Source organism: Odocoileus virginianus, chromosome 11 (genome assembly GCF_023699985.2).
Source record: "Odocoileus virginianus isolate 20LAN1187 ecotype Illinois chromosome 11, Ovbor_1.2, whole genome shotgun sequence".
Taxonomy (NCBI): Eukaryota; Metazoa; Chordata; class Mammalia; order Artiodactyla; family Cervidae; genus Odocoileus; species Odocoileus virginianus.
Window position 1 is genome coordinate 50,349,237 of NC_069684.1, and position 20,874 is coordinate 50,370,110.

At 36.5% G+C, this 20,874-nt stretch overlaps 1 protein-coding gene and 1 pseudogene across 1 annotated transcript in view; both read right to left on the reverse strand.

The window, feature by feature from the left end:
- Nucleotides 1-20,874, reverse strand: part of DNAH14 (dynein axonemal heavy chain 14) — a 400,834-nt gene that overhangs the window by 30,042 nt on the left and 349,918 nt on the right. The window contains exons 75-77 of the mRNA XM_070474451.1: nucleotides 20,382-20,592; nucleotides 16,195-16,297; nucleotides 13,949-14,176 (exon numbers count right to left, since the gene is read on the reverse strand). Of these exons, the coding sequence (XP_070330552.1) occupies nucleotides 13,949-14,176; nucleotides 16,195-16,297; nucleotides 20,382-20,592 (542 nt within the window). The remainder of the gene's footprint in view (nucleotides 1-13,948; nucleotides 14,177-16,194; nucleotides 16,298-20,381; nucleotides 20,593-20,874) is intronic.
- LOC139037383 (zinc finger protein 420-like) lies at nucleotides 8,491-10,873 on the reverse strand (annotated as a pseudogene).

The window sequence follows — 20,874 nt, forward strand, 5'->3', positions numbered from 1 at the left end:
CTATCCAAAAGTCTACAAGCAATAAATGCTGGAGAGGGTGTGGAGAAAAGGGAACCCTCTTACACTGTTGGTGGGAATGCAAACTAGTACAGCCACTATGGAAAACAGTGTGGAGATTTCTTTAAAAACTGGAAATAGAACTGCCATATGACCCAGCAATCCCACTTCTGGGCATACACACTGAGGAAACCAGATCTGAAAGAGACACGTGCACCCCAATGTTCATCGCAGCACTGTTTATAATAGCCAGGACATGGAAGCAACCTAGATGCCCATCAGCAGACGAATGGATGAGAAAGCTGTGGTACATATACACCATGGAATATTACTCAGCCATTAAAAAGAATTCATTTGAATCAGTTCTAATGAGATGGATGAAACTGGAGCCCATTATACAGAGTGAAGTAAGCCAGAAAGATAAAGACCATTACAGTATACTAACACATATGTATGGAATTTAGAAAGATGGTAATGATAACCCTATATGCAAGACAGAAAAAGAGACACAGATGTACAGAACAGACTTTTGGACTCTGTGGGAGAAGGCGAGGGTGGGATGTTTCGAGAGAACAGCATGTATATTATCTATAGTGAAACAGATCACCAGCCCAGGTGGGATGCATGAGACAAGTGCTCAGGCCTGGTGCACTGGGAAGACCCAGAGGGATCAGGTGGAGAGGGAGGTGGGAGGGGGGATCGGGATGGGGAAGACATGTAACTCCATGGCTGATTCATGTCAATGTATGACAAAACCCACTGAAATGTTGTGAAGTAATTAGCCTCCAACTAATAAAAATAAATGAAAAGAAAAAAAAAATACGTGGTAAAAAAAGAATAAAAATATTAGGTATATATTTTACTCATTGTTTTTGAACAAACTTTGAATTATTTAACTGATTAATATTGTTATTTTTTCAATAAACAAAACAAACACGTAGTACTGAATTCAGAGGGCTTCCCAGGTAGCACTAGTGGTAAAGAACCTGCCTGCCAAAGCAGGTAGACATTAGGAGATGCAGGTCCGACCCCTGGGTCAGGAAGATCCCCTGGAGGAGGGCATGGCAACCCACTCCAGTATTCTTGCCTGGAGAATCCCCATGGACAGAGGAGCCTGGCAGGCTGTAAGCCACAGGGATGTACAGTGTCAGACACGACTGAAGCAACTAAGCATGCACAAGCACGCACTGAATTCAGAAGATACAAAAGGATAAACAAGGGAACGTAAATTTTCTCCTACCCCCTACTCTAGCCTTCAGAGCCCCTGCCTTGAGGCCATCATTGTTAACAATTTCTTGAGTTAACGCTTACTGACACTTTGCGACCCCATGGATAGGCTTGCCAGACTCCTCTGTCCATGGGATTCTTCAGGCTAGAATACTGGAGTGGGTAGCCATTCCCTTCTCTAGGGGGAATCGAACCCAGGTCGTCTGCATTGCAGACAGATTCTTTACCATCTGAGCCACAAAGGGAAGCCCCCTATGTAACTATATGCACATAAATTGATTTCATTCCTTCTTTTTCCCTCCTGACCTTCCCTCCTCTCTTCCTTTCTATCCTCCCTCAGTCCTTCAACTATCTTTCATCTCTCCTTCCCTCTCATCTTTTTTTTCCTGTGTTCCTATCTCTATGTATACCATTCTGCAAGTGACCAACCAACACATCTTGGCTACTGTTGTTCAATGGCTGCAACAATTCATATTTCAACTAGCATTTGCCACCATTCTCTCATTCCTTCCACTGTTCTTTCATCCCTTCCTCTACTAGTAGAGGTTGCCCTATGCAATTTTTTTTTTTGTACTTCGCTGTTAATTTGTAGCTCACTTGCTACTGGTTATTTTCAGAATCTTTTGTCTATTGGTCAAGATTTGATTTTCTGAACATTTAGCTATTTTTCCTTTGGATTGTCTTTTTCTTATTAAAATGTGAGAGCTCTCTGTATATTATAGACATTAAGTTATTTGCATTGCAGATGTTATACATCTGTGATTTGTCTAGTGACTTTATTTTGTCACCATTTTCCATATAGAAGTTTTTATAGTCACACATGCCTATCTTTTCTTTTATGGTTCTGGGTTTCAAATTTTAGCTAAGTTATCCCTAACTGCACAATTGAACATGTAATCTCCCAAATGTATTTTTAAATATTTTTATTGTTTTACTATACATTTAAAGGGCTTCCCTGGTGGCTGAGGGGTTAAAGCATCTGCCTGCCGTGCAGGAGAGCTGGGTTCGATCCCTGAGTCGGGAAGATCCCCTGGAGAAGGAAACGGCAACCCACTCCAGTATTCTTGCCTGGAGAATCCCTTTGTATTCCGTATAAGATAAAGGGCCAAACCAATTTTCTCACAGCTGGATGGCCAGTGTAACCAATATCTTTTACTTAAAAAAAAAAAAAAATCCCTCATTACTGAGTTAAAATATTTTCTATGTCAGCATTAAAATTTCATATAAACTCAGATCTATTTCTGTATTCTCCATTATGTCTCACTGATTTGTTGTCTACTTCTGCCAAACAATATTGGATTTAGTATAGTGGATTTTTTTAAAAATATGTTTTGATATCTGGTGAAGGGAGATTCTTGCAGTATTTTAATTTTTTGTATATTTCTAGTTTATTCTTCAGTGTGTCTTCTTCTATGTAAACTTTACCAATTCCAGAATCTTCCTAATAAGGTTCTAATTGGATTGACATTAAATGTGATACGTAATTTTGGAAGAATTGGTAGTTTATGATATGGGAAGTCTTCCTATTGAAGAGAGAAGGCAGGATTGGAAACAGAGATGTGGCATCAGACTGCAAGAATTGTGTAACTTTGGAGAGTCTTTTAAGTATTCTGAGCCCTCATTTCCTTATCTTTAAAATGAGGATAATTAGTGTACTTTACTTCATAAGGTTGTTCTGAGAATTAAATAATTCATATAAAGTAATCAAAACATTTTAAGCTCTCAGCAAATGTTATTCTTCTTTACTTCCTGACTTACAGTGTTCATTATTTAGGATGCATAGAGTTCTTATTAAATTTGTTCTTGAATATTTAAAAAAAATTTTTATCACTACTGTGAATGTACTGTGCTTCCATGTCTAGGTGTTTATTGCTAGGGAAAAGTTATTGGCTTTTATATATTTATGTTTTTATTGAGCCACTCTATTGAATTCTCTCATTACTTCTAATAGGTCTTTTTTTAAAACTAGTCTCTCAGATTTTCTAGATATACAATTATATCATCAACAAAAGGCAGTTTTTCTCTTTTTTCTTGCTTCTCTTTTACAGCTTTAGTATGAATTTTTTATCTTATCTTATTGCATTTACTAGAACGTTTAAGGTAATGTTGAATGACAATGGTGATAAAAGGCATCCACGTCTGATTCCTGATTTTCTTTGAAACAATTTCAGTGTTTGGCTATTTAGAATAATATTTGCTTTAGGTAGTCTTTTTCATATTTAAGCTGTTCCTTTGAATTCTGTAACAGTTCTTTTTAGGAATGGTACCTGGATTCATAATCCAGGTTGCCTTTTCTATATCTATTGATCTGATCATTTAAACTGAGAGTATAGATTTTCAAATACTGAGCCATTTTTACATTCTTGGAATAAACCCTACTTGGGTCATAGTATATCATCCTTTGCTTCATTGCTGAAACCTATTAAGTTTAATATATAATTTTTATATGAAGTCCTAAGTGAAATTAGCCTACACTACTTTTCCGTATTATCCTTACTAGGTATTCATATTAAAATTATGTTGATTTCATAGAATGAATTGGGGAGATTGCCATCTTTTTCTAAGTTTTGAAATAGTTAATATTAATATATCTGTTTTTTAAAATTCAGAGTGAAATAAGTTGTGAAACCATTTCATTCTGGTATTATTTGCAATTTCTTATGGCAATTGGTCTATTCAACATTTTCATTTCTTTTTGAGTCAATTTAGAAAGTTCGTATATTTCTGGGAAATCATTGGTTTCATCTAGATTTCCAAACTTTATTAGTCTCATCAAAAACTGATTTTAAAAGTTATTTTTCCTTTCTACATTTTGTTATTTCATTAATATTAAAAATTATATTTAATTTTATATTTAATTTTTATTTTTTCTAATTTCTTAAGATGAATTTATTTCTTGCATTTCTTCTTTAATAATGAATATTTGAGTTAGTTTTTTTTTTTCTGAGCATAGCTTTTGTCTCTCACATTATTTTTGGTATGGTGGTGTTATTCACTCAGTCGTGCATGACTCTTTGCAGTCCCACAGACTCTAGCCTGCCAGGCCCCTCTGTCCATAGAATTCTCCAGGCAAGAATACTGGAGTGGGTTGCCATTTCTTTCTCCAGGGAATCTTCCTGATCCAGGGCTCGAACCTAGGTCTCCTGCACTGCAGGCAGATTCTTTACCATCTGAGCCACCAGGGAAGCCCCCAAATTTTTGGCTGTACCCCACAGCATATGGGATCTTATTTCCTGGGCCAGGGATCAAACCCACACTCCCTGCATTGGAAGGCAGAGTCTGGACCACCTGGGAAGCACCATTTCTTTTTTTTTTTTTTTGTATAAAGTAGTATAATTTGAGATATTTGTTTGAGATATTTGTTTGAGATATTTTTATGGCTTCTCTTTAATATTCTTTTTATCTTCCCTTTTAATATCCTTATCTAGAGCTGTGTTTCTTATTTTACAACTTGTTAAGATTTCTTGGATTGAATATTTATAGTTTATTAGATTATGATTGGAGAATGTGACCCATAAAATCATAAAAATTTTTTTTGTGGCCATGTTTATGACTGAGTTTTCTAAAAGTTCCTTAGCTGTATGAAAAAATATGAACTGTCTGTTGGAAAGATGTTAGGTTCTATTTACATCTGTTAATCAAGTTTGTTAATTGTACTATTTCCTCTTATTTTTGCTTAGTAAGATTTAATTGTGAGATTTTTAAAATTTCCACAATAATCACATATGCATATACTTTTATATAATGCATATGTACAGATACATGTGTCTATATAGACATACATGGATGTGTATATGTGCTACAGTGTACCAATTGTGATAAATAAAGACACCACATAATGAAATAGCTGACAGCACAAACTCTGAAGCTAGACCACCTGTGACCGAGTCGTGCCTGTTCTGCTCACTCATTAGGCAAATTGCCGAGCCTCTCTGTACTCAACTGTAAACTGAGGATCACGATACCTCGTTTTTAGGAATGTTGTAAGATTTCAGGTAATTCATGAAGTACTTCAAACCATGTCTGAGAGAAAGCACTGTAAAAGTTAAGTTTTCATGGCTGTTATATCTTCGTAAACTATTTCTCTCTCTACTACTTGGTGCTTTTTCAGCTTAAAATCCATCTTGACTGATATTAATGTTACCATTCCTATTTTTTGCTGTTTTTATTTTCTTGGTAGTTTCAAGCTTTTTCATTGATGTAAGGGTTTTTCATATAAACTCTGTAAAGCTGAGTTTTGTTTTGTAACCCAGTGTAATAATTTTGCCTCTTTAATGAAAGATTGCAACCCATTTACATTTAATGTAAAAAACTGATATTCCCTTTGTATTACTTTACATTATTAGTTTACTTTGTTGTTTCTCTCCCTCATTTTAATAGGTTGATCAAATTGTTATTTATTTTCCTTTTGATCTTCATTAATTGAAATATTACACCATTTCCATTACAGGTTACCTTTCCTTTCCTTGAATTCATATTAAAACAACATTCCTTTTTTCAAATGAAGAGATGTCTATTATTTTCCTATTGAAGTTTTCCATTTCCCTATTTTTTCCTCTGCATTCTCTAATGTTAAAGCTAGAAACATTTAGAAAACTTATACTTCCCTCCTCTCTTCCTTTCCTCAGATAAACACTTTGGAAGTTTTTCACTCTCCTCCTTCACTCTTCATGTACATGCTTCCCTCCACTCCAACTCCTAGGTTTTGTTGATATACCTTAGTACTCTTACTACAGTTTAGTACTCTATAAAGTTTAGTAAACTATAGCTTAGTACTCTTACTAAAACTCAGCTTACAACTATTAAGGGAATTTTTCTTGTATGACTCTTTCTCTTAAATAATCTATATTTATCACTTAGACTACTCACCCTCAACTGTTTTTTTTTTCCATTTATTTTCATTAGTTGGAGGCTAATTACTTTACAATACTGTAGTGGTTTTTGCCATACATTGACATTTACATTTAATAATCTACTGTAAGGTTTAACAATATACTGTTCACCATAGTTTCAATTTCTTTTCATTTTCCTTTATTTTTGGTCTCTGTTCTGATATATTTGTACAAAGGGTAGATCTTAAGCATTTCCCACAAATAGAGAACACTAGTTATGTATTATCTAAATCCTTGCTTGTATGCAAATATGTTTCTTTACTTTGACAGAGTGAATGATATTTTGGCTGAAAATAAGATTTGTGGCACGCAGTCTTAGTCTCCCAGATTCTCTAGATGTTATTCCACTTTATTCTAGCTAGTGATGGTAGATTATAGTCTAACTGTCATCATTGTTTTTTATAACTTGTCTTTGAAGCTTGGAGTTCAGGAATTTTCTAGCTTATGTCCAAATATGTCTTTATGGCAACTCTGCCTGAATTAGTAAGGATTTTCAATCTATAAACTCAAATCTTTCATCAGTTCAGAGACAATAAAACAGTTTATTTCTTTTTTTTTCTCTCTATTCAATTTTCTCCTCAGGAATTCATATCATTTGAATATTAGGTGTTCCCTTTAAATGCCTTCTTCATTTGTGCCTCATGATTTCCATCTTATTGTAACTTTCTTCACATGCGCTGAGTTATTCCTTCTGTTTTTTCTAGCCATTAACTCAAGTCTCAACCATGACCATTTTTTCCCTTCAATTCATCTCCCTCTAACTAACCACCTAACTTTTTTTAAGCTCAAGAATCATGATGTGTGTATACAACTTCAGTTAGTTGAGAGCACATGGAGCCTATGTACTAATCAACACCTCTTTCCACACGTGTGTAAATGAATCATGTCAAAACACAGTGACACTGACCTTCTTTTTGTGATAATACATAATCGTTGGAGATCATAAATTGATCATATTTACAATCATAAATTGAGCTAATGACACAAATAAAAATTCCAAAATTTGAAAAAAAGGCAAAAGGATGACCACATATCTTTTCAATGTCATACTGGAACATTGTCTAACGTGCGCACTTAAGGATTATCAAATACTTCAGGAGTATCTGCCTTTGTTTTGATTTACTATTTCCTATTGATTAAAGCACTTTACAACTCTGTACAAGTATAGGCTAACTTATAGGAAACTGTTGGCCCTGTATCTGTTTCTTTCTGATAACGATGCAAATGAAATTTTGTCTTGTAGAAATACAAATGGTTTCTGGCTCATAAAGAAAATTATAACCCCAAGGTTACAATTTTATTGCCTGTATGGCATTTAGCAGTTTTATATGTAATTTGATAATCATATTTCATTATAATTGTTTAAATAATTCTAAATATTTCTGTAATTCTATACTTTTTTTAATCACAAGAAACCATCAGTTTTATTAACATGTAATATCACACAAAGTCAGAATAAAACCTTTTCCAATCCACTGTGTAACTGATTAAATACAGATTACAAGCATAAACAATGATATTCATTTCTCTGATACAATGATCTCAGAACTGTGATTTCTACAGTTACAAAGTGGAGGCTAATTATTTACGAATGAAACAAGATGTACACTAATTACATGACTTTTCTGAGAAGGGTTTCCATACATTTCTAGGGTATCAGAGGTATCTTTATTTGAAACATGTTCAAATATATTTCATGACATCTGTTGATGTTATAAAGATACAACATGAATGACTAACACCTCCATTTAAATGTTCAGTGTACATGCTACATCACTGTGTCCTTAATCTCCTAATGGAGAATAAATATAAATGATTTCTCTCTAGGATAGAAGGCCTTGTCTCATCTTTGAGTAGCAATCATCAAAAACATAATTTTGCATACACACTAAAAATGAGGCATAGCAGCATGGAGTAATTTGAGTATTGAATAACATATCTTGGTTTTCAAATAATCACAAATCGTGTCAATACAAAGATACACTGCTAATAATTGTATATTTCTAAATACCAACCCTTCATCTTGTGATCCATACTAACATATCAATTTTCTATCTGTTTTAACTATGGATTACTATCTACAATACTTCTCCTGAAGAGAACTTCAGAAAACAGGATTGATGAAATGGTTTCTAGTGTGTGGGCTTCCCTGATAGCTCAGTTGGTAAAGAATCCGCCTCCCACTCCAGTATTCTGGTCTGGAGAATTCCATGGACACAGTTCATGAGGTTGCAAAGAGATGGACACGACTGAGCAACTTTCACTTTTTTTAGTGTGCAATTTCTGGTATTTATTTAGATTTAATTTTCATTAAATACTTTTCTACATTGTTTTGTGTCATTTCTTATCTTTCTTAAATAAATGGTCCTGTATTTTCTGAAGTGTATGTTTAGGACAAACCTCTTCCATCACTTATTTTATTACTAGAGTTTCTCTCCAGTACGTGCTTTCTGATGTTTAGTAAGGTGAGAGCTCTGATTAAAGCCTTTGCCACTTTCCTTACATTTATAAGGTTTTTCCTCCAGTATGAATTCTCTGATGTTGAGTAAGATGTGAGTTCTTGATAAAGGCTTTTCCACATTCTTTAACATTTGTAAGGTTTCTCTCCAGTATGAATTCGCTGGTGTTGAATAAGACTTGAGTGGTGACCGAAGGCTTTTCCACATTCTGTACATTTATAAGGTTTCTCTCCAGTATGAATTCGCTGGTGTTTAGTAAGAGTTGAGGAGTGACTGAAGGCTTTTCCGCATTTTTTACATTTATAAGATTTCTCTCCAGTATGGATTACTTGATGTTTAGTAAGACATGAGTGCTGTCTAAATGCTTTGCCACAATCCTTACATTTATAAGGCTTCTCTCCAGTATGAACTCTCTGATGGTACATGAGGCCTGAGCCCTGGCTAAAGTCTTTGCCACAATCCTTACATTTATAAGGCTTCTCTCCAGTATGAATTCTCTGGTGTTGAGTAAGATTTGACTTCTGATTAAAGGCTTTGCCACACTTCATACATTTGTGTGATTTCTGCTGCATATGAATTATCTGATGTTGAGTAAGACATGAGCTACAAGGAAACACTTTGCCACATTCTTTACATTTGTTTGGTGTCTCCCTAGCGTGAACTTGCTGATGCAGACTGAAATGTGAACACCTAAAAGTGGCTTTGCCACTTTCCTTACATTTGTAAGGTTTCTGCTCTGTATGGATTTGCTGATGTTGAGTAAGCTTTGAGTTCTAATTAAAGGCTTTGCCACACTTTGTACATTTATAATGCTTCTCCCCCATATGAATTCGCTGATGTTGACTAAGATTTGAGCAAGACATAAATGCTTTTCCACATTCCTTACATTCATAAGGTTTCTTGCCAGTGTGGATTTGCCAATCTTGACTAAGCTTTGAATTCTGATTAGAGGCATTGCTACATTCTGTACCTTTGAAAGGTTTCCATCCTGAATGAATTTTCCTGTGTCTACTTAGACTGGATGAGTTAGTAAAGGCTTTCTCACATTTCTTACACTTGTAACTTTTCTGCGGATCCTGAATAATCTGCTGTTGAGTAAGATTTGAAGACTGATAAGAAATATCACTATATTCACAATTATAAGTCTTCTCTCCTGTATGTGTACTCTTCTTTAGTGGAAGACCTGATGTTTGATAAAAGATATTCCTACATGTACTATTTTTAGAATCTTTGTCTGAAGATTGAGGTCCCTGATGTTTCATAGGGTTAGAGTCTTGTTCAGTTTTAGACCCAGTTTCATTTCATGAATAGCTTCTCACTCCATCGTAAATATTATTGCAATTATTGGGGGTAGATCTCTTACTTAAGGCCTGACTCGTGTTATTACATGTGAGAAGTTGTTCCCTATTAACCGTATTAACGTATTAACTGTATCATGATTTGTATTGAACAATGATGGTGGGATTAACTCTTTTCCATTATTATCAACATTACACATTTTGGAACAGAGAGAAACTGTCCGTTGGTGGAAGAATAATGACCCCTTGCTCACAGATCCCTCAAATTGATTATAAATGTGAGTTTTCCCCATCATTTTAAAATTTCTGGTTTTCAGATGTGCTTGAATGTATATGTAATCAAAGCCTGTGTTCAGAGTGGTTTGAATGAGTATTTGCAGTAGAGACTGGATGACTTTCAAGATTTTCCACATTCCCCTTCAGAGAACGTGTATGTTTCAAAAAATGATTTAAGCCTTTGCTTTAAAAGGTACGCTTCTCTGCAGATGTTGATAACTGAAATGGGTGTTTTCCCCAATTTGACTCACATTGCTCATTTCTTTTGGCAGTCATGTCTGCGTCATGTGAAACTGTCTCAGTTCCTTTATGTCCATATAAACATATTCTAGGTCTTTCACAGACCCCCGTATATTCCTGGTCTTTCATTAAATGTTCATTTCCAAGGTGAGCTCTTTCATATGTTCCTAGGTTTGCCTTTTGGATTAAATTTTCTAACCTTGGATTCTTTGACATCAGAGCACGGGTGTTGTGAGAAGACACAGCTGTATATATGGCTGGCATCTCCAGTCTCCTTACATCCCAGGGATTCTTCATTTGCTCCAGAAAGGTGATCAGGTCTGGCTTAGAGACCACAAGGCCTGCCGAGAAGCTGCCATTTCCTCCTCTTCTTCCTCCTGCTCTGCGTCTTCTCCAGGGATGTTACATCCCAAACTCACATCTGCATGTTGAGAAAATACCCTCAAAGGCATCCATGCAGCTGTTTAACCTGCAACTGCTGCAGTGAAAGAGAAGAAAAAGTTTTCCTGTTTCCCTCACCCTTTTCTGAGCTCCTTTTCCTGTAATCCTATACTTTTAAAAGGACCCTGGTGGCACAGCGGTAAAGAATCTGTCTGCAATGCAGGAGACATGCAGTTTGATCCCTGGGTCAGCAAGATCCTCTGGAGAAGGAAATGGCAACCCATTCTAGTATGCTTGCCTGGAGAATTTCATGGACAGACGAGCCTGGTGGGCTACAGTCCTTGTCCAACTTGTAAGAGTTGGACACGACTTAGCGATTAAATAACAAATACTTTTAAAAATCAGTTTTACCATCCTGCTGATTCTTTTATCAATGAGTTAAAAATTCTTTGATATGTGCTCATGTAACAAAAAATCATGTGTGTAAAATGTGTATGTACTTTTGTATCCTTATGGGCTCTTATAATTTTCTGTTCTATTTCTTGTGTTCTTTCTCTCTTTGGCTGCTGGATCTTGTTGATATGTTATTTTTCTTGGTCTTGTCATTGTGGCTCAGGTCCAGACTTTGGGGAGCTTAAAGTGGTGGTAGCCCTACATGTGGTGGAAAATATATTGATGTTTAGTCCTATGGGCTGGCAGGTAGCATCAGTCAGTTGTCAGTCCACTGAGGAAACTCGAAGTTGCCTGACAGGGAGCTGACTGGGCCTGAAACTCCCCCTAGTGGGAGAAGCTGTGTCCAAACTCAACTTCCCACTGAACCAGAAGTTTCCACTTAATGAGAGAGGCTATGCAGGAATCCAATTTCCCACAGTTTCAAGGTGTTAACATTTGGCATTTCTAGACAACTGCTTAAACATCAGGTACCCAGACTCAGACATCCTGGCACCCAGGTGGTCTGTTTCTTTGAAGAATGCTCTCACACTTGCCACATGAAAGGGGAGAACAAAGGAGGGAAAGACTACTTCTTTTGGAGAGCGGTGCCACGATGTAACCAGCTGCTTCTGGCTTAAGCAAGCCTCTCTGCCAAATGCCGAAAGGACAGCAGTATCCCATAAACTCCAGCCTGTGCCAAGTAAAGCTGTTGCCTTTCACCCCAAGTTCTTTGCATGACAAAATACCTTGCCAACACCTTGCCCTCCGCAGTCCTACCATTTGTTTCCCTTGCAGATGGTTTAGTGTATACTGAAATAAACATACACTCTAAATATATGTGCAGAAATGAGATCATACTATACATGTTCTGTTATAACCCAGTTTTGGCAATCAATCTTATAAATGTGACTATCTTCATCTATATCAGTAGTAACAGGAATTCTTTAAAGGCTTTCAAAATATATTATCAAGTTGTCTTCTGGAAAGTTAGTAACAATTAAATTAGGTGTATGAGACAGTGCCTACTTCTCTACATTTCTGTTTGTTCATTTTAGTCACCGTTGTACTGAAAGGTGGTATCTTATTGTGGTTTTAATCAGTATTCCCCTTGTTGTATTTGGCAGTGTTCTCCAGAGAAACTGAACCAAATAGGATGTATGGGGAATCAAGGCAGTGTGTGGAGGTTCCCCAAAAAACTAAAAGGAGAGTTGCCATATGACCCAGAAATCCCATTCCTGGGCACGTATCTCAACAAAACTATTATTTGAAAAGATATACACATCCCAACGTTCATAGCAGTGCTATTTATAATAGCCAAGACATGGAAACAACCTAAATATCCACTGACCGATGAACGGAATATTACTCAGCCATAAAAAAGGATGAAAAATGCCATTTGTAGCAACATGGATGGAACTAGAGATTATCATACTAAGCAAAGTAAGTTAGAAATACAAATGCCATATGATATCACTTATGTGTGGAATCTAGCTGCTGCTGCTGCTAAGTCGCGTCAGTCGTGTCCGACTCTGTGCGACCTCATAGACGGCAGCCCACCAGGCTCCCCTGTCCCTGGGATTCTCCAGGCAAGAATACTGGAGTGGGTTGCCATTTCCTTCAGTGCATGAAAGTGAAAAGTGAAAGTGAAGTCTCTCAGTCGTGTCTGACTCTCAGCAACCCCATGGACTGCAGCCTACCAGGCTCCTCCATCCATGGGATTTTCCAGGCAAGTGTACTGGAGTGGGTCGCCAGTGCCTTCTCCGGTGGAATCTAGAATATGACACAAATGAACTTATCTCTGAAACAGACTCACAGAAATAAAGAACAGGCTTGTGGCTGCCAAACAGGGGAAGCAATGGAGAGTTGGACTGGGGGTTTGGAACTAGCAGATGCGAACTATTATATATATAGAATGGATAAGCAATAGAGTCCTACTATATAGCACAGGGAACTATATTCAATATCTGGTGATAAGTCATATGGGAAAGAATATGAAAAAGAGAATCACTGAGCCTATACACCAGATACTAACACAACATTGTAAATTAAAAAAAAAATAGTTTGCAATATTAAACACAAATAAAGAGTTCTATATAAAGAATAGTGAAGACTCTTCAGCTAAAATTTCCCACCTACAATGGGTCAATGTAATTTTTATTGCTTTAAATGAATAAGTAGAAACAACAAACACTTTTGTGGTGATTTTTATGTGTCAGGCACTGTTCTAAGTGCTTTACAATTCACATTGTATTGACTAGCCTGCTCTTATTTTTCTTAAAAAAAATTATTTGCTTATTTGGCTGTGACAGATCTTAGTTGCAACAGGTGGGATCTGGGTCCCTGACCAGGGACTGACCCCCAGCCCCCTGCCTGGAAGTGCAGAATTAAGCCACCGGACCACCAGGGAAGTCCCTAGTCTGCCTCTAACAATGCCCTTTGGCAGAGGTACTTTTTTGGCCAAGGAAACTAAGACCCAGACAGGTTAGTAAGCTTGCCAAATAACTTGTAAATCCTGTACAGCTATAAGCAGAGGAGCTCTGATTTGATTCTTAAAAAGAGGGCTTCCAGTTCCATGCTTTTAAACATTAGTTTAAACGTTTTAAACGTTAGTCAGCCCTCATCGCCTAGTTACAGAGTTTGTTACCTTAGTACCGTGAAAAACATTTAGTATTTGTGTAGACACAGACTAGGCTTTCTGTATCTTATCACTACTTACTTGTTGTTATATATAAAGTACCAGACTTACCTCCAAGTCTGAAGAACTAAATGCATATGCAATATTCCAGCCCAATATTCCATAAATTTTTCTTTCATTAATCAGAGCGTTGAAGAAACACAAGCTGAATAAAATTTTTTTCCACCATGGTCCACAGTCAGGTTTTTCAAATAACTCTTCTGTTACCTCTCCACTCCCACTGTATCCAAATGTCTGAAGTAAATTATTTTTCAGTCCCTGGGGATTTTCCACTGCAATCTTTAAAACAGATGTGAGTAAAAACAACTTGCGAGGACAGACACAGGCATTAGGACTGGTGGGGGTGGGGGACTCTTACTTACATGGAGAACTAGCTAAGACTATATCTGATAGCAGAACATGCTAAGACTATAACTCTTTTTAAGATTCAGTAGCAAATAAAAAAATCTTGTGTTATTCTTTTCCCATTTGAAAACTCCTGTAAAGGGATTGTATCAGATTTCCAATTGTTTCAATTCGTACTTTAAAACAAGAAGTACAACAATGTTATTAAAAACACTCCTGTTTGCTCGGCAAGCCCAGCATTTTAGAAAGTTGAAAGTGAAGAATTCCTATATTCTAAATGCTTGATGGCAGCTAAGTGGCTGTGACAGAATCAGGGCTGCATGGCCTGGGCAAGACAGCAGAGAGAAGAGAGAAGGGGCATCAAATATCGTACACAGAACTTGTGGAACCAACAAAAGTATCTAATCTTCAGTGATATGAAAAAAGAGGAGAAATAGCTTGGTGTGTTACTAAAGTGTTCTGTTTTCATTGAAAATCGATTGATTTCTTACCTAGGAAAACTGAAATGAGGAGGTACAGGATACGAAGTGGGAAGAGAATTACTTGGAGGGCTTTTTTTTTTTTTTTTTAAAGAGCTTGACTGTAAGTCTAAAACCGAAAGGTCTGAAAATGTTTCTTTACTTGCACAGTTTTCATAGACATACACACATAGACATATATATGTGTACTTCATATTATGTGGATATGTATGTAGGATATGTATAAATATGTGTAGATAAGTACTATGATATATGTGTGTGTGTTCATACATGAACATGAAATTTCTTTTTAAATTGAGTTTATTTATTTTAATTAATTTTCACTGGAGTATAGTTAATTTACAATGTTGTTTGATTTTGCTGTACGGCAAAGTGAATCAGTTATATATATACACACACATTCACCCTTTCTAAGGTTCTTTTCCCATATAGGTCACCACAAAGCATTGAGTAGAGTTTCCCGTGGAACGTGAGATTTCTGAGTTAAGGATTAGACTGATTGATTTATTCACAGACCACTTAAAATGTTCCTTGAAGTTCTACCTCTGTCGCCACCTTTCATATCCCTCTCTCATGGACAAAGATAAAACGCTGTCTGACGTAATACTCTGCCTGACCCTGGGAGGTAAATGGACCCTCTTGAGTCTCAGACAAAAAGATGCAGATTTCTCCAATCCATGTCCCATCTTCTCCAGGAGTAGGGCAGCTGGGAAGTGCCTCAGTACTGTGGGCTTGGGTAAATACACCCGGGAGTCTGGGAAGAGCCTGGGGTCATGGGACAGGGAGAAGTTTCTTTGTTTCCCAAGAGTAAACTTGATTTATTCTCAGGCTGGATTGGGACTCTATCAGGAAACTGCCCATTCACCCCATTCCCTCTGTCTTCACACCAATTCTGTTAAACTTGGAAGTGTGCATGCGTTTCCACATCTGGCCATGCGCTCTGCCTGTGCCACTGGTCAGTTTTCTTTGCTATTAGGACTCCATCTTTTGGTCAACTGGACACTTGTTTAACAGAATTGACCCAACTCTTAGTATTTATTCAAACTTAATGGTGGAAATGAGTGGAAGTCACAGATAATTTTTCAATAGGACTTTTCAGTCAATAGTTTCAACCTGGTTTTTGCCAGATCCTTTTCAGAGAATTAATAACAAATTGTGAAAGAGTTAGGGGGACCAGAGACAGGAAGAAGCTAGAGAAGCAAAAGGCAAGGAAAAATTTTCTGATTTATGGGAGTTGGAAGTCTAAGCATCCTTGTCTGAGAAAACAAACATTTAAACTGTCCAATCCCTTGAAAACAGGGATCTTGTTTATACTTGTGCATCCTTTCTGGTCCACAATGTAAGGCTGAGCACAGGAAAGATTTAGCATACTAGAATTAGCACTCTCTTAATTCAGAATCATGAATACAAGATAACTTACATTCAAACAGTGCTTCAGAGTCAATATTACTATCTGTTATACATTGCCCTTACCTTTAAACTCTTTTGAAGGATAGAAATTGGGAAAGAACTGTCTGATTTTGAGCTTAACCATAGCCTGAACTTAGGCTCTATTGTCATATCTGGACTATTAAATCTGTTAAAAGAAAACATTTATAAATATTTTAATGTGAAAAATTTAAATGAAATCAATATGTTCTAAGAATCATAGTTGTTTTAATGTTAAAATGGCCTTAGAAATCACTTTAATAACCAACCATAAGAACTTCTATATTGCATAAGAATTTGTGTAAGATCCATTAATTCCCATTTTGAAAAGGTAGTCTTCTCTCACTTAGGTACAAAAATAATTTAGGTTCATTGCAAAAAACTTGGAAAAAATGACAAATTAAGAACAAAATGAAAACCACAGTTCCATTGGTCAAATCTGGCACAACTGAACATCATAATAAACATTCATGGTAACAGATTACAATCCACTGAATAAAATAGAAATCCATGAGTCCATGCTGATATAAGTAAACAAATGAATAAATAAATGGGGAGGAGAAAATCTCCTAATAGTAGAATTAAATTTAAAATTTAGAAGAAATTATGGAGTTAGAAAGTTACCATTTGACAAATAGTCTAGTAATTTTTCACCCAAAAATTATCAATGGAAGTTAAAAGTAGTAGGGAAAAGTTTGAGATGTGTCTCTTCAGTTGGTAGATACCACTTTAATTAAATAATCAAAATAAAAAAATGTCATCAGTAGTGGGAACAGATTGACATCAGTTACCTCTTGCTATGATGTACAAAGAAGGATTCAACAACACTTCTGCGGTATTCCTGCAATACTGCTTAAAGTAACTCTAACCATGAGAAAATAGCAGACAAACCCAAACTGATGGACACTTTACAGAATGACTGGCTTGTAGTTTTCAGAAAATGTCCAAGTTGTAGAAATAAAAACATACTAAGGAACTATTCTAGAGCAAAGGAGAATTAAGAGGCATGACAATTGAATGCAGTGTGAAATCCTGAATTGGAATCTGGACCTAACATTTTTCTTCTTTTGCAATAAAAGATATTATTGGGATAACAGGCTAGATATGACTAAGTTCTATTGATTAGATAATCAGGTAAAGAATCTGCCTGCAATGCAGGAGACCTTGGTTTGATCCCTGGGTCAGGAAGATCCCCTGGAGAAGGGAATGACTACCCACTCCAGTATTCTTGCCTGGATAGTTTTATGGACAGAGGACCTCAAGAGTCCTCAGTCCATGGGGTCGCAAAGAGTCAGACTCAACTGAGCGACTAACACAGACTCAGACACACACTACACTACTTGGAGGTCAAATGGCATTATGTCTGCCTTGACACCGAACTTGACTTTCAAAGGATTTAAAAAATGTCATACACACATATGTATATATAAAGAAATAATAGGGTAAATGAGGAAAAGAGGTTAACAGTAGAGGAGAGTTTTTGAATCATTCTTGCATTTTTTCTGCAAGTCTGAAATTGTTTTAACTTAAAACAAACCAAGGGACTTTCCTGGTGGTTTAGTGGCTAAAACTCCACACTCCCAATGTAGGGGGCCCAGGTTCGATTCTTGTGGTTGGGGAACTAGATCCGGGATGCTGCAACTAAGAGTCCACATGCCAAAGCGAAGATCCCATATGCCCCAACTAAGACCCAGTGCAGTCAAAGTAAATAAATAAATATTAAAAAACCCCAAAACAACAAAAGCAAAAATATACCAAATAAAACAGAGAAATAAAATCTGAAATCTGATGAAGTATTTTTCTTTTTTTCCTCTCTGATTCTCTATTTCATTTTTAAAATAAAAATATTATATTGTACATACATGTACTATACAGGCTACAATTTGTAGCCTTCTATTTTTCCTCCTGGCAATATATTGTGAATGTATTCCTTAAACTCCTAAATTTAAGAAAATTTTTTCACATTTTCCTCTTTCTGTGTGGGCTGCTAGTTTTGGATTGGAATAAAAACTGACCTTTTCTAGTCCTGTGGCCACTGCTGAATTTTCCAAATTTGCTGGCATATTGAGTATAGCACTTTCACAGCATCATCTTTTAGGATTTGAAATAGCTCAACTGGAATTCCATTCCTCCACTAGCTTTGTTCGTAGTGATGCTTCCTAAGGCCCACTTGACTTCACATTCTAGGATATCTGGCTTTAGGTGAGTGATCACACCATCGTGGTTATCTGGGTCATTAAGATATTTTTTGTAATTTTCTTTTATGTATTCTTGCCACATCTTAATATTTTCTGCCTCTGCTAGGTCTATACCATTTCTGTCCTTTATTGTGCCCATCTTTGCAAGAAATATTCCCTTGATATCTCTTATTTTCTTGAAGAGATCTCTAGTCTTTCTCATTCTTTTGTTTTCCTCTATTTCTTTGCATTGGTCACTGAGGAAGGCTTTCTTATCTCTCCTTGCTACTCTTTGGAACTCTGCATTCAGATGGGAATATCTTTCCTTTCCTCCTTTGTCTTTTGCTTCTCTTCTTTGCTCAGCTATCTGTAAGGCCTCCTCAGACAACTGGTTATATAGCATACTTTTAATGATAATCAATTACTCTTATTAAGCTTTTGAAACTGTTCTGAAGAACATTTTATTAATTTAAAAAAAAATGATGCAGTGCTATCTACCATTCTATTGCTCCTTTCTGTCTTAATACACTTTTTGAAAGCTGATACAGTGACTGTCTGGTCCGTGCTGTATCTTTAGTCTCTAGAATGATTTTTGGCAAATAGTAGGTTTCCTACAAATATTTTTTGAATTAATAATGAAAAATCTAGTAGAAATTATTGTGTCATATTTCAGAGTTTGCATCTATTGAAATCATAAAATTAAGTAATCTTCATCTTCTGACTCAAGTAATGAAACAAATGTGAAAAAGTGAAATTAGGAAATAGTTTTTAAACTGCTTAAAGAATAATAGTCTGAGAACAGAATGCATAATATTAGTAAGGGTTTTAGAAATTTAAGCCAGACAGCTGCATTTTGGCTTCATAATTCCCTTGTGGATGCTCACAGCAGAAGAGTAACAGCATGAAGAAGCAGAGACCCTCATTTAAAAGCACTTTTAGATACAGTATTGGCCATACTCAGTAAAGCAGACAGAAATGCAAATCTGGGGAAAAAGCTATAGAATGCAATTTGTTAAAACATTGCTAACTCAACACTTTGCTAATTCTTCAAGCAATGTTAGAGCATTCTATTCCCAAATATTTTCACTGCAAAGAAGAAGGCGGAAACTATGGGAAGTTTTGCTTGAGTCAGCAAGTACTTTGGAAGAAAACAGCCAGTGGGTTGAACTAGAGTAAGTCAGAATAAGTACCAAATACAGCCCATAAAGAAAATGATCACTGAAATTATGGATGCTGTGCTTGTTGTTTCACTTGGGTCTAACTCTTTGCAAGCCTACAGACTGTAGTCTGCCAAGCTTCTCTGTCCATGGGATTCTCCAGGCAGGAATACTGGAGTGGGTTGCCATGTCCTCTTCTAGGGGATCTTCCTGACCCAGGATCCAACCCATGACTCTTAATTCTCCTGCATTGGTAGGCAGGTTCTTTACCACTAGCACCACCTGGGAAATATGGATATGAGGTATTATATTCTGCTGTGTGGAAGCAATAGGATATTACAAACTATGTCACGTGTGCATTTCTATATACATGTGTATGTACAAGTGTATATCTATTGAGAGTTTGAGAAGGGGAGAAAGAGAAACTGATTAACTGGATGGAAAGTAAAAATTAAAGAGGTCTTTTCTTCTAATAAAAAGTGATATATTCCTAGTGTATCTTTCAAGTTCTTGGAGAAAAGAGAACCTTCATAAGGTAGCCTAAGTTACCTCTGAGTGGCCTAACACTTTATTTTATCACTGGTTAAGCACAGTTGTACATTGCTATTTCCAGTTTTAACTCATTTTGATAATATTCTGATCCCTTATGCGTGCATGGGTGCTCAGTTGCTTGGTCATGTCTGATTTTTTGCCACCCAATGGACTATAGCCCATCAGGCCCCTGTGAACATGGGATTTTCCAGGCAAGAATACTGGAGTGGGTTGCCATTTCCTTCTCCAGGGGATCTTTCCGACTCAGAGATTGAACCCAAGGGTCCTCTAGTTCCTGCATTGGCTGGTGGATTCTTTACCATTGAGCCACCTGCAAAGCCCTTACAAATAAATGTAAAACTCTTACGATTCTACAATAGTGCAGAGCCTTGGCATAAACGATGCTGCAAGATGGCAGTTCTGGAGGAAGACCCATTGCTCTGTTTTGGTTAAGGCCTTAACAATGAGGGCTTCTGCTTTAGCTGCCTGGCCACGGCCCAAAGAAATCATGGTCACATGACTGGTTGTTCCCATTAACTCTTGTGCAAATTTCAGGAGAGTATTGGTGAGGTCGATCCCTGTAAAACAACATGGAAAAGTACATACTATTGTAAAGTCATTTAATCCCCTCTTCAGAAATACATTCTAGCTTTTATTAAGTGGTAGTGGGGAAAGGTGTACACATAATGGAAAAACTAGTCTTTTAAATCAGAAGGTAGAGCTCAAAATTTGGCTCTTCCATTTTCTTTTTTGCAAAATTAATTTTTATTGGAGTAGAGTTGATTTACAATGCTTTGTTAGTTTCTGCTGTTTATCAAAGTGAGTCACTTATATATATACACACACGTATATGTATATAC